Raw genomic sequence first — 14237 nt, forward strand, 5'->3', positions numbered from 1 at the left:
CCACTGATCTCTGGGAGGCAATAAAGACATTTCAGCCCTGCTAGTGAAAGATCTCTGGGAATCCATCAAACTCTCTAATTGCACATATCCTCCAAGGGTTGTATTTTTCTCCAGTCCTCAGAACGTGTTGGAAAGGGTTTTCACTGTAATTGTCACTTGGCCCCAAGCAGGAGCCACTGAGGTTTGCTCAACTGCTCACCCGCACACACAGTCCCAGTACATCCACCCACTGGCACATTCTGTCTCCCCCAAGCAGTCAGTCCCTCAGTTGGCACTTACAATTTATTCATCTTCCCAAGATGCACTTAGAGCATCCAGATTATGTATTGCAGGGGGTGTGGGGATTGACTTGGTTTCGCCTTTGTGGAGGACATATCTCAAAATCCCGATTTCAGTCACCTAAAAACCTCGAAGAAGTTACCTGGAAAAAATACATTGCTTCAGCAAAATGCCTTTCTTCACTATAATGTTGACAATTCTAACTCTTCTTGCATCCTTTTTCCATATCTTCTTCGAAAGAAATATACAAATATGGTTAGAAAACAAAGTAGTACAAAAATACCCATAATTTAAAAAAAAAAAAAAACTGCTTCCTTAGTCCCTTACTCCACAAAGGAAAATTTTATTTTTACCTTTATGGCTCTAAGTACAATTTATTTATTTATTTTAAGATTTTATTTATTCATACAGAACTGAGGTACAGGCCAGAGATGCGGAGGGTGAGAGGTTTCACCAGAGACAGAGTAGGGAGCAGAACAGGCAGATCAACAAAGTACACTGCTGAGGGGAGCAGCGGGCAGGTCAGGAGAGGTCTGCCCTGCCATGTGGTCACCTCCCGGGCAGGCCGGTATAGAACTCATGTGGAAGTGGTGTTAGCTTCTTAGTGCTGTGCTTTAACCCGCAGCGCCACCAGGAAGGGCCCCAATTTATTTTTTAAAAAGATGTTCAGGATATTATTCTTTTATTAAATCGAGGTATAATTAACATGTGACATTTTAATAGTTTCAGGTGTACATTTAGTGGCTCAATTTTTTTGTATACTATAACACGATCACTACAGTAAATCTAGTGAACATCTATCCCCAAATATAGTTCCAAAATTTTTTATCTTGTGATAATGAGAATTTTAGGATTTACCATCTTAGCGATTTTCAAATACAGTACAGTATAGTCACCATGCTGTACATGGCATCCCCAAGATTTATTTATTTAAATGGGAAGTTGTACCTTTGGATTTCCTTAACCCTTTAAGTACTTTATGTTGCTGTGTCTTGGTTTATTATTCTCAGAATTGACTCTGATAGAGTTTTAGCTCATTTTACCACTTTCCATTTCTCCAGTTTCCAGTCATATCAGTACTGCTGTTCCTCTTGGTACCTTTGTGACAGTCAGTAATGCCCATCCACCTTCTGTTCTCATGCATCCACAGGATGAGGCTGTGTCACCACTACTTTTTCTTCCATTTGGTCTCCTGTCCTAATATGGGCTAGGAATGGCACATTTCTTCATTTTTACCACATAAAAATGTAATAACCTATTTTATGGATGTCTCTTGGGTCTAGAACAACATTCTAATAGTTCTAACATTCTAATAATGTTTTTCAGTGATGGAAACTTTCTGCAGCTAAACTGCCCAAGAAGAGTAAATAGTTTCTAATCATGTGTGGCTCATGAGTACTTGAAATGTGACTAATAGAATTGTCGACTTTTTTGCATTTTGTTTAAGTTGTTTAAACCACATATAGGTGCTGGTTAGTGCAGGGCAGACCAAGCTTAATATGTAAATATGATTTCCTAGAACAGCCTTTCTGATTTTCCAGCAGAAATGATAGTAATAGACATAGAAAGACACAGCAGACATAGATTTGTTATTATACTCTGGGAGCTGGGATAGAAACTCATCTGGTAACCCAACAATTCTATGAAATGTACTGTAATCCCCATTTAGTGATGAGGAAAATGAGATGTAGAAACACTAGTCTGTAGTAAGTGCAGAGCTAGAATTTGGTCTGTTCCCATGTTATCCAGCTCAAGATTGGTCTCTAAACCACTTCCTCATGCTGCCTCTGATCCGTCTTGGAAGTTCCCAGGTACCTTTTCAGATATTTCCAATCTGCTAGTCAATGACATAGTCATAGCTTCTCCCATATTATTTACCTGAGCACAGGGGCTTGGTAAATAAATCCTGCCCATTCCATCTTAACCATAAAAGGAGAATATGAAAATGGGAGGCTAGGGAGGAAATGTAGGAGCAAGTAAACAGAAGTACTCCCTTGCCAGGCCCAGAATGCTGTTCCTTTTCTATAGGAATTCTAACAAGAGTAGAACAACAGTTACCATATATCAAGGCCTTGAAGTGTCCCATTATTTAACCCCTTTACTTGTGTCATCCTCATTAATCCTTCCAACATCTCAAAGAGGTACACTCTAGAGGGAGCTTGGAATATTAGGTGAATTCGTTCATGAGACACCCTGAAAACAGTATCTGGCACAGGGTAAACCCTAACCAAAAGCTGTAATCTTTTGTTCTCTTTGCAAAGATTACCCATTGGGTAATTCTCATACCTTTGAGAATAGTCTTTATTTCTCTATATGTTTTTTTTTCCCTTTGCTTGTTACTACAATTTTTCCTCCAGCCTCATTTCTAGAGCTCTTATTAACACCAAAATATTAATAGTCTTTCATTTTTTTTTTAAAGATTTATTTATTTATTCATACAGAACTGGGGTACAGGCCAGAGGCTCAGGGACGGTGAGAGGCTTCACCAGAGACAGAGTGGGGAGCAGAACAGGCAGATTGATGAAGTACACTGCTGAGGGGAGCAGTGGGCGGGTCAGGAGAGGTCTGGCTCGCCATGTGGTCTCCTCCGGGGCAGGCGGCAGGCGGGAATCGAACTCATGCGGAAGTGGCTTCAGATTCTCAGTGCTGTGCTTTAACCCGCTGCGCCACCAGGGAGGGCCCAATAGTCTTTCATTTTACTATGAGAGTATTTATAATCTTTTCAAGGTGTGGAAGGTGTTTCTGATCCCACATTTTATTTAGAACCTGCCTCATTCACCATGTGAGAATCACAGACATTTTTAATTCAAGAAACAATTATCCCAGCCCACTCTTAAGGATAAATAAGGACACAAAGCCAACATGATAGGCAGACAGCCAAGGTCAACTGACCATTTATTTAATGGATTGAGATTTATAGTAGTGATTTTTGTTACTCACCCCACCCCACAGTCCCTCACTTAATTCATCATGTTCTAGCCTAAAGGTAAGAAGACCTCCAGAAAGGATCAGATAGTAAATATTTATTTTCCAAAAGCAGTTACTTCTGCTTTTGCAGCATAAAAGCCTCATTATGCAAGATATAAATAAATAGGTATGATTTATGTAATAAATAAACTAAATAAATGACTGTTCCAATAAATCTTTATTAATAAACTATGGAATGTCAGTTTCCCCATAATGTTTGCATATTGGGACATACTGTTCTTTCAGCATTTTAAAACCACTCTTAGTTGGTGGACCATACAAAAATAGGGAGCAAGCTATATTTGGCTACAGGCCACAGTTTGCACCCTATGTTTTAGTCTAGGAACACACATGGTACAATCAGCTTCTAGCTAATCACAGGTTAAATGGACACTAGTAATGTAATATTAACTAATGTTTATTGAACTCTCACCATGGTGCAGTGTAGTATTGAGCACCTTTCACGACAGGCCGTGAAGTCTCACAGGAACCCTCTGATATTGTAGCTATCCTCATTTTACATATGAAATTATATAAATTGGAAGGTTAAATAATTTTTCCCAAGGTCACGTGGAGCATAACGCAAACCAAGATCTGTCTAACCCAAAACTCTGTACCTCCGACATACTAGGCTTCCCTCCTCCCAGATTACAGCTGGTCATTAGGGAAGAAGTTACTTTAGGGGCCTCCTTAGTGGTGAAAGGGTTAGGACACAGCACTGCAAGCCAGCTGCAGCAACTTCAGTGCTAGTTTGATCCCCAGTCTGCCCCAGAGGTGATCCACATAGCGCAGCAGTCCTCTCTTGACCCACCCGCTGCTCCCCTTGGCAGTGTACTTCATCAGTCCACCTGTTCTGCTCCCCACTCTGTGTCTAGTGAATCCTCCCACTGCCCCTGCATATAAGGCCTGTACCCCAGTTCTGTATGCATAAATAAATAAATGTTTTTTAAAAAGGCACATTTTCAAAATGTCCTCAAATTCATATAGTTATAGGACTCTGTACTTTATAACCAGACCTGAGCTCATACTCCAGCAATTCCACTTACTGGTTCACCTCTTAAGCATTGTTTATCCTCTCTGAGACTCAACATTCTACCTATGACGGGGTGGGGGGTGATGACACCTTATTGGATGTCTTGGTTTCCATTGCTGCTTTTAAAGATAGCAAAATTAGAGACTTAAAACTTTTTTTTTTTTTTTTTTTGCTCACAATTTTATGGGTCAGGAATTTGGGACAAGTTTGACTACGAGACTCTTTGGTACCATGTGGCTCTCACATGGGTCACTCACTTAGCTGCATTCAGCAGGTGGCTGAGCTAGGCTGGGCCTGGATAGCTGATAATTTGCTGTGTCTCCATGTGGCTTCTTTCTCCCCATATGTGATCTCATCCTGCTGACATCTCCACATGACTTGGGGTTCTTGCAGCATGGTAGTCTCAGGGTAATGACACTTAAGTGACAGCTGGCTTACAAGAGTGAGAAAGTGGCATCTGCCAGCCCGCCTCAAAGCTAGGCTTAGAACTGGCATGGCATCACCTCTATCATATTCTGCTGATAAAATCAGTCATAGACCAGCCCAGATTCAAGGGAGATGGAGGAATAGACTCTCCTTCTCAATGAGGGCGCCCAGTCAGGGAGCAAAATAATTACTGCCAAGCATCTTTGGAAATGAGCTATCGTGTTGTGAGCTGGGCTGGGGTCCACATTCCAATGCTGAGAACTCTCCAGAGCCATGTTGGTTCTAAGAGGTGAGGCCTGAGGGACCATGGAGAAATAGATAGGAGAAAGGGTGGTGGCCACAACTGGCATGTGACTAGCAAAAGTAAGATGGTCAGATCTCTTATCACAAAATGTTACACACCCTCACCTGAAATATACTAACTGTGAAACAGAAATATCTCACCTAAGTGTACAAGTATTTCAGTTTTAAGCCCTATCCACTAGCGAAAATAGCCCAACAAATACCCTGGAACCTGACCAATCAAATCAGGCCCTTTGGAGGTAAAAGGAAGAGTAAAATTGATAGCCTCTACTTTTTGAGCTTATGCAGTGAGCTAGGCTCTGCACAGTGGTTTTGGTATACAGTAACTCATTTAACTTGTTGCATGAACTAAATGTATTAATCAGGTCAGATACTGAGAATAGCGCCCTGCCTATGTTAAACACTTAAGAAATCTGTCTTTTTAAAATCAGTAATCCATACAACCTACTTGTAAGGAAGGAACCTCTTTCCGAGGAAGAATCTGAAATTTAGAGAGATTAGTTATCTGGTCCACAGCTAGTGGTTGACAGGGCCAAAGGCCACCCATGTATCTAACCCCTATCCTGAGCTCTTCCCCCTGCATTGTATTGCTCATAGTATAGTTGAGCAAGAGACCTTATAAGCTCTTCTCAAAGTTGGCAAACACCAGTTACTTTTGAATGGATACTACCTAATTTCACTTTTCTTAGATTTTCCTGTAAAGGCACGTAGAAAGCACTAGAAACCTGTACCCTGACTATCATACTCAGATATTTATTTATTTGGCGCATACTATCTACCAAACAGTAAAGACTCTAAGAAAAGAAACATTCTTATTTCTCATGGAGTCTACATTCTAGACATAAAGATGGTATAGATGATAAAATCCAAAATAGATAAAATTGTTTTATAGAGTATAATCCCACTCAAAATTTGTACATATTTATCTGCCACAAGTAAAAAAATAAATCCAGATCTTTACAATCACCTGGTTGTTAAGGAAGTGCAGAAAGAAGCAAAATAACAATGTTATATGGCAACAGAATTTTAGGAGGTTACCACTGAGGAAAATGTTGACAGTCCCTTGAAATGGTGATATGATCAGCAATTTCTGGGCCAAAGCAGAGAAACCAGTTCAGAGCTCCAATGGAGTCAGCCAGCGCAGTGCAGAGAATAAATCATCTTTCTGATTTTTTGGTTTTGTGTGATTTTTTTTTTAAGAGGCTGTGGGGAGAAAGGAGAGCTCAGGCAATCACTAATGCAGTGGTATCTGTTCAGACCTCTTTTCTCTTCCATCTTTGAGTCTTAACCACCAGATTTCTGTTTGCAAAAAGGACCTAATCCACTTTTTTTTTTTTTTTTTGTGCATTGATTTAATAGTATCAAACCCTGAGGTCCTCGTGGTCTGCACCTGGGTTGCTTTTTCCCCTAATGAAGCAAGAGAAGTGGTTTAAGCCCCTGCCGTGCTCCCTATCAAAGCTACACAGTGATTAACTTAGGTCCCCTTATTAGAACCAGGCAGAAGAAAATCCCTTAGTCATCAGCATTGTGAAAATCCGAGAATGGTGAGTGTTCGATGAAAAGATTACCTTGGGCACCTGAAAAATAATGGAAGAGCTCAATAGAGAAACCATTAAGCCTATCTACACACGCTAAGTCAGGTGGAGGGTCGAGGTAATTAGCTGGGACATTCAGGTCAGAGAAACTGTTCTGGACCTTCTACTCTGAGTCAGCGCAGATAATTATTCAAATCCTTTATACATTTTTCCAACCATTTTAGGTTGTGTCTGCACACACTCATACACACGCACATACACTCCAAGACTTAAATATGACTGGTTAATGAAAGTGGTTTGATAGTTTCTTTTAACTGAGTAATAGGCCCTTGAGGGGAAGGGAGGTCCAAAGCTATAACTTACTAGCTGTGTGACCTTTAACAGAGTTACTTCTTCCTTGTCAGCATCAGTTTCTTCAACTGTAAAATGGGAATATAAATAGGAATCCCTATGGAAAGGTTGTTGTGAAGATTATATAGAATAATGCAAAATTCTTAATTCTCCATCTGGGCAGTGGAACACATTCAGAATTGTCACAGATAGCTATTATCCATTGGTGGGTGGACCAAACTCATCCTGAGTGTTTGGAAAAATTGTACGTTTGAGCGTCACCTAAGAAAAGGTCAGGAAATGTCTTCATCCTACAGCCCCTTGAACACAGTAGTGTTTGCTTCTGGCATGTGAAAACCTGAGCAAGTTGCTTTCTGGCAGCTCTCCCCACCTTCATCTTCTGCTTGGAGTCATTCTTACTAACCTATTTTCCCAGAACAGCCTCTGTCCAGAAGACTAGCTCATGAACGCTGCTTGTGAAGGGTTGTCATTATCCCACTTTAGGGGATGATCAGGAAGCACACAGTCTCTGGAAATGACTTTAATAAGACACAGTTCCTGCATCTCCCTAAAGAACAGTGGAGTCCCTACTTAGAAATAGTTACCAGGTCAGGTGTCTAGGGCAAACCCTCCATCTTTGCCCCCGTGTCTCGTGTCCCAGGCAATGTTACTTAGTCCCCAGAGAGCAGCAGGTGGTCTAGAGCCCGCTGACCCAAGGTATGGCCACTTTACTCTTTGCCATCTGCCTCAGTGTTAGAGAGAGGTTCTCCAGTACTCAGGGTTTTTACAGAATGAGCAGAACGTATGCCAGACTGAAAATCAGCTCAGATACCTGCTGGTAACTTGGGGGGTTTCCAGCATCCTTTTTATGGCAAGAAAGTGCCAGTGGGCTACAGGTGGGGAGTGAGACTGATGTCACACTGCCACCTGGAAGAGGAGAGCGAGTTTGATCGCATCAGTGCACATTTAGTGTCTGTTTCACCATGTGTCGGGCACTATGCTACACACTCAGACAAGTGTGTCTCTGACCTAGAAAATGACAAAGCCAGACTCTAACCCTGCCAAACCTGAGTCCATTCTCTTCGCCACTTCACTGGGAAGATTTCTTTTAAAATTAAAATTACATGACTATACATTTTGACAACTATTATTGGAGTGGGGGAGGAGTATAAAATGACAAACGTCTATAACCTAAGTGGTGCTTTCTTTTTTAAAAATGTTGAGTTTTATTCATTGAAAAACCATCTACCCTTAATGGAAAGTGTCTTGGATAGATGGTTGATAGTGCTTGGTATGTGCTTGAGTCCTGACCCTTGAGTAATAATTCAAAGCCCTAGTGGGTTAAGTAGATCTGGTTCTTCCTATTCAGTTAGTGTACAGCTGGCACATACATATCCCTGTAGATACTTATATGGGATAATTAAATGTGATACTTAAAGGTAGTACTGTCAGCAAGAGACAAGAAAGGGGTCCAGGAAACAGAGTTTTGCCAGTTTGTTCACTCTGCTCTGTCTCAACATGTCTACTGCAAAAACTAGAGCTAATGGCAACATCCTACTTGTAAGAGAGCCTAGAATCAGAAAACAGGAAGCAGTAACTGGGTACCCTCTCTGGGAAAGGCTGACCTTCAGAGCATCCTACATAGCCTTCAGCTACTTCCCAGAGAGATAGCCCTAGCCACTAGAAATGGCAAGTAGTTGACTGGCACCTTCTATTGGGACCCTGCCATTGTACTCATATATCCTGATTCTGTGCTCTAGAACCATGGTGAACAAGTCCTATACTTCTGCATTGGCACTCCTTAATTAACTACATAAAGACTATCACTTTCTCTGCCATCAGCCCTTCTTACTCTTCTTGGTGATCTCCACCTTCAATTTCCTTAGAGAAGTGGCTTCAGAATTCCCCTGTATCCTTGTGGTCAACGTCTCTCTTAAAGTTCAATAGCCAGAATCAAAAGTGATACACCGCATGTTTCTAGCAATAATAGGACTGCAATTTACTCTGAGCTGTATTTTGCTGTTACTATGGGATGAGAGAAAGATCAATAAAACCCAGGGCGAGTCGTCTGCTATCAGATGCAAAAATAAGCCTAAGAAACTGAGGGCCAGTGCATGTAGAAGACCGGGGCTTTCAGTTATGACACAGTGTTTGTCTCACCTTCCAAAACTGCATTGAAAGGAATCACAGTTGACTAGTGTCATTCTCCGGATTGGAACTGCATGTTAGTGGTAAATGAAGAGTAGGCGTGTTTAAAGTTTGATCATTTCAGCTGTAGCAAAACTCCTACCAACTGCCAAGCACCAGTTCTACAGAGCAAAGGAGGCTATTTCTAACCAGGAATTGTTTTTCCAGCCCCTCCTCTGACCATTGATGCTTGAATTCTGTGTACATGTCTCATTGGTGAGGAACTCAGGGGTTCCAAAGGAAAAATGGGGATTTAGAAAACATACATATGAATCATGGTCTCTCTTCATTCTAACTGATATTTGAACAAATAAGTTTTTAAATTCTAAGGACGTTTAGTGTTCCCCGTGTAAATAGATGTAAGTAATAGCTCCCATTTTGCAGGGTGGCCTAGATAAGAAACTATACATGAAAATGTTTTACAACATAAACTGTTATTACCTAAACTAAATTCTGGATCAAAAGTGAAGGGGAAAGCTTTGGGATTGCTAATTATTTTATAGAGATGTTAGTTGTGCAAAATTTGAAAAGTCTTTCTCAAATCTCTTTAACGGCGCAAGCTAGTTTCTTTACCCACCAGCCTTTGCAGGCAGTCAGCTGTATCTGCCACTCTGTTGCCTTTCAGACTTGCTGAAAGCAGTGGCTGCTAGACCTCCTCCTTCTGCATACTATTTTCTTCAATCATCCTGAAGCCAGAACTGCTCTCTAGCTTTTTCTCCTTCCTTCTTTCTACAAGTTTCCTAAGTGCCCTTTCAAAGCCAGGTACTAAATGAGTCACTGGGAAGACAGCCATGAGCAAGGTTTGAAATTCTGTGGGAGATAGACATTGCACCAAAATTAATGAATTGCAATTGCGCTGCAAGGGATTGTAGGGTAAGGTTCTAAGAGAATCTGTCATATAATCTAGGAATCCTCTTAAGTGCTGGCAATGATTCCAGAAGATAGAATGTGTTCCTTTCTAAATAATTAACTAATTGATGTGTGCTCAGACCTTTAAAGTCTGAACACTTTCTTATATGTTTTGTCACTTGATCAGGCAGTCAGCCCTCCAAAGTACACAGTATTATCACCCTGTTCTAGAAATCTGTAAGTCAAAGCTAAGGAACTTGAAATGATTATCCCAGGGTCAACCAGTTCTATCATTTAAGAAGTTTGAATATAAAATCTGGGTTCTTTCTGCCCCACTCTGTGGCTAATTGCTTCTCTCCCTTGGAAGGTAACATATTGAAAAGTGACTTGATGAAAGATCAATAGGGAAAAATGCTACCCTGGATAATACTTGGAGGCATTTGGATAAAGGTGGTGATTCCAGATAATAATCTCAGCCAGATGACAACATTCTAACTTCTTTGTCTGAAATTCGGTCTGCAAGCCTATTCTGACCTCAAAATCTTGGTCGTTATGCATAGATGAAACACACAGACCATCAGACCTGCTCCCATCAATTTTATTCATCAAATCTAGGTCATTGTCAGTGAAGTCAAAGTCATTGAGTTCTCACAGAACCCACCCAGATTGTCTTATGAAATGACCATCTAAGCTACCATGTGATCCATGTTCACTGTGCCCAGGATTTCATGTGCATTCACAATTGTCAACCTACTGAAATAGGTGTCAGTACCCCCATTTTATGGATGAGACCACTGAGGCACAAAGGTGAAGTGATTTACTTAGCATCACATAGTTTGTATGTCGTAGAAGCACGATTTTGACCTATTCCAGCTTCAATCTTCATGCTCTGAAACTCTAAAGTACTCCACCAATGTCCCTTCCCAAATGGAACATACCTTTCACAAGCACTTCCTGCATTTCCCTTCTGGGTTTTTCATTATACAAAACTAGGCACCAAAGCAGCCTAGAGACAGGCCCCAGGACCCTCCCAACCCTACCCACTCACTATATCCCCTCATCTTGAAGAGAGTTACCTAAAACTGAGGACGGAAGGATTCAATTAAGATAAACCTGCATCCAGATTACACAGAGACACAAGCTACAAGGACCATAGACTTAGTTGTTTTTCTAGGCCAGTGAGCCCACCACTAATAAGTTTGGGTTTTGCTAGAGTCTCTGTTCTCCATCTTATAGAGGGGGAAGAAAATGCAAAACCCCCTAGCTGCTACAAAATCTGAATCAGTAAAAGTGTGTTCTTTCTTTCCATTGTCCCCTCTTATTCTCCCTCCCTTCTCTCTGTCTTCTTTCTCTTTCTTTCCAAAGCAGTGACTGTGGCTGAGAGAAGAAAATAGCAAACAGATTTTATTTTTTAGTACCTTTCTGTGTTCCCTGGACAGTGCATGTGCCAGCATATTGTTTTAACTCTGATGGTGATACAGTTTTTGAGTTGTGAACAATTAAACATAAACACCAGCCTTACTTCCATTCTCTTCTTTCCTCCTTAGGTGAAGGCAGCTTCCAAATATGTGGATGTACCTGTGAGTATTTGGAAATTGTTTTTACGGGGTTCTTTGGTTTTATTTTGAGTTTTTTGATATATTTTTTCTTCCATGAGAATTTTGATGGTGCTGTTTTCAGTAGTTGCTGCCAATTGTATATTCCTGACTTGAGTCACCAAAGGAGGGCAGCCAAGAATATTTTGTGGTAAAAATTGCTTAAGATAAGAAGAGGGTATGATTTTTTTCATTGTGAAAAAGAGGTCCTGTTTGAGAGTCAATCTGTTTCTCTTCTGTTTTCCTTTTCATTTGGTTTCTCTAGTCTATTTGATTCGTTATGAACATGCTCGCCTTTCCTCCTGCATGCACACCTAGGGAGTATGACCACAAGCTAGAAATGTGTACAAGGATGCCAGTATTTTTTAAAAACAAATACATTCTGAATTTGTTCTTTTTTGGGTCAGTTCTGCAATTGTTTTAAGAAAACCTTACAATACTGCTTATAATTAGTGCAGACCTCATTAATGAAGAGAGCTCTCAAAGTTCACAGATAAAGCACTCCACGTTGCCCAAAATTTACATTTAAATTGAGGTTAAGTACTACACATGAATGCTAGACTGTGGGATTACCTGTGATAAATCAGGATACATTTATAGACAGACTTTGCCTTGCCTATTAGCAAAATAAAATTGGAGAGATTTAAATATATTCCAATACAGGGGGAAAGAAAATGATTCTGTTTCTCCATTTCTAACAAAAGAGGTACAAGTGTATTATAAAATATTAAATTTAGAGAGCTTATCTCAACAGCTACCAAGGGTCTTGTACTGAACGTTTCTCATTCCGAACGTGGTTAAGTACCCTCCTTGTTCAAATACTTATTTGTTAAAATTTGTTTTTTTCTAAAAGGATTTATATTAACATTTAAATTCATTTCCCCAGGAAGTTAAGTGTGTAATGGTTTACTGGCTTATTTCTCAAAGGATGGCAAAATGGAAAATTGGAGTAAATTTAGCATAAGCATATATTTTGTTTATTTAATGAAAGACTGTACAATCAATAATTATGCTTTGAATTTATATAATATTTCTCATCAAGGGATCTCAGACTCCTTCACATAGACAGTTCTTATAATGAAGAATAGAAAAGGCTCACATAACTGCAGCAAAGAGAGAAGGTAAAGCACTTTATTTTCCCAAGTCCCACATTAGATAATTTTTATTCACAGGTAGCAAACTCCACAAAAATCTCTGTTCTCCTATTTTTTTAAATAAAGGAAATAACGCCTAAGTCATGAGCTTGTCGTGTAGGTTTAATGGAACATATGTGAAACTCTCAATACCATACCCAGCTCTCATTAAATATTTCAGCAGCAGGAGCAGAGAACATGGAGAAAAGGGTAATGCCCACTCCATTGCATGTAGCGAGAGGGAGATGGATTTGCTGACACAAGCATTTGCCTGAAATTCTTGGCTCCCAACCCAAAGATGCAGTGGCTGACATCTGTTTTCTTTGGGTCTCAAAGCAGAGGGGTGATCTCACCAGTAAGATTTGGACAGATGTCCAGTAAGCAAGGCCCAGCTACCTGGACAAAGGTGATCAGCAATCAGTACTAGCAACTGAAAGTGGCATTTGGGGGTGGCCAATAAAGTGAAGTATTGGCAATTTTACATGGGTCAGTCTACTTCCTGCATGCCAAGTTTATATTTATTGTAAGGTTGAGAAAAAAGAAAGTACATTCTAGACCAACATAAAATGTCCCTGTTATTCCATGTTTATGGATGAAGAATGCTACAACAGAATCCCTGCTAGGTAGGCAGGGAACAAAACTGAATTAGCATTTTTTACCCTCTCGGAAGAAAAGAAAATGATGCCTATTACAGAACATAACCAAACCTTATAAGGCCCTCACTGGGTGCCAGAATGCTGTTTTAAACACTTTACATTAAATCTTCACAACAACCCCTGCTTAAAGATGAGGAAACTGAGCGTAGGGAGGTTAATTTACTCAGGGTCTTATAATTGGTAAATGGCACAACTGAGATTTCAAAACATGCTCTCAAATACTGTTCCATGTGCAAGATGATTTTAATTAGTTTATAGAAAATATCTTTATTTGGGCAATTCATTATTTTAGTATCTAAAAAACTATGATTAACACATCAAAGCATGATTTCGCCATTTGTTATGGCTTAGGACAAAGCTACACTTGAAAATTTAGTTGATTAAAACATATTTTTGATATAATTTATTTTTATCTTATTTTAAACTATTTTAATATATTTTTGAAAGAACATAATATAAATGTTTTAATAAACAATTATACAAAATAATAATACATATATGTATATATTACATATAGCAAAGAGTAGTAATCTATTTCTCAAAGCCACTCTATGAGGTAGTGATATTATTTTCCTGCTTTACAGCTGAGGAAATTTAGGCACAGGGAGGGTAAGTAGTATGCCCTCAGTCACCTGGTGATAAGCTGGAACATGCAGACTCCAGTGCTACCCTTTTGATGCTGTAGAGGCTGCACTTCTGGTGGTGTGCACTTTCAGGGGCTTGGAGAGCAATGACCATGACTGCCCGGAGTGTATTGTATTCATTTCTTTCAAAACCTGCCTTCAGTGAGGGCACTTTGGTAACTGGACTCAGTCAGAGAGGGAGTACTGACACCATGGAAATTGGCAAGCCCTGCCAGTAAAGGTTTGTTACTCTGTTATTTTGTTGTTTTGTTTCAAAGCCTCTGTTTGCCTGTATACCAGCGACCCATACCTGTTATATTA

The 14237-nt window shown here is 40.0% G+C and overlaps 1 protein-coding gene across 9 annotated transcripts in view; it reads left to right on the top strand.

Moving 5' to 3' along the window:
• CADPS (Ca++-dependent secretion activator) overlaps nucleotides 1-14237 on the top strand; it is a 428545-nt gene that overhangs the window by 374018 nt on the left and 40290 nt on the right. For all 9 annotated transcript variants that reach the window (XM_012735284.1, XM_012735280.1, XM_012735279.1 and 6 more), the window contains one exon: nucleotides 11457-11489. In XM_012735284.1, the coding sequence (XP_012590738.1) occupies nucleotides 11457-11489 (33 nt within the window). The remainder of the gene's footprint in view (nucleotides 1-11456; nucleotides 11490-14237) is intronic.

This window comes from Condylura cristata, unplaced genomic scaffold, assembly GCF_000260355.1.
Source record: "Condylura cristata isolate star-nosed mole 26May11 unplaced genomic scaffold, ConCri1.0 scaffold00004, whole genome shotgun sequence".
NCBI classification, from domain to species: Eukaryota; Metazoa; Chordata; class Mammalia; order Eulipotyphla; family Talpidae; genus Condylura; species Condylura cristata.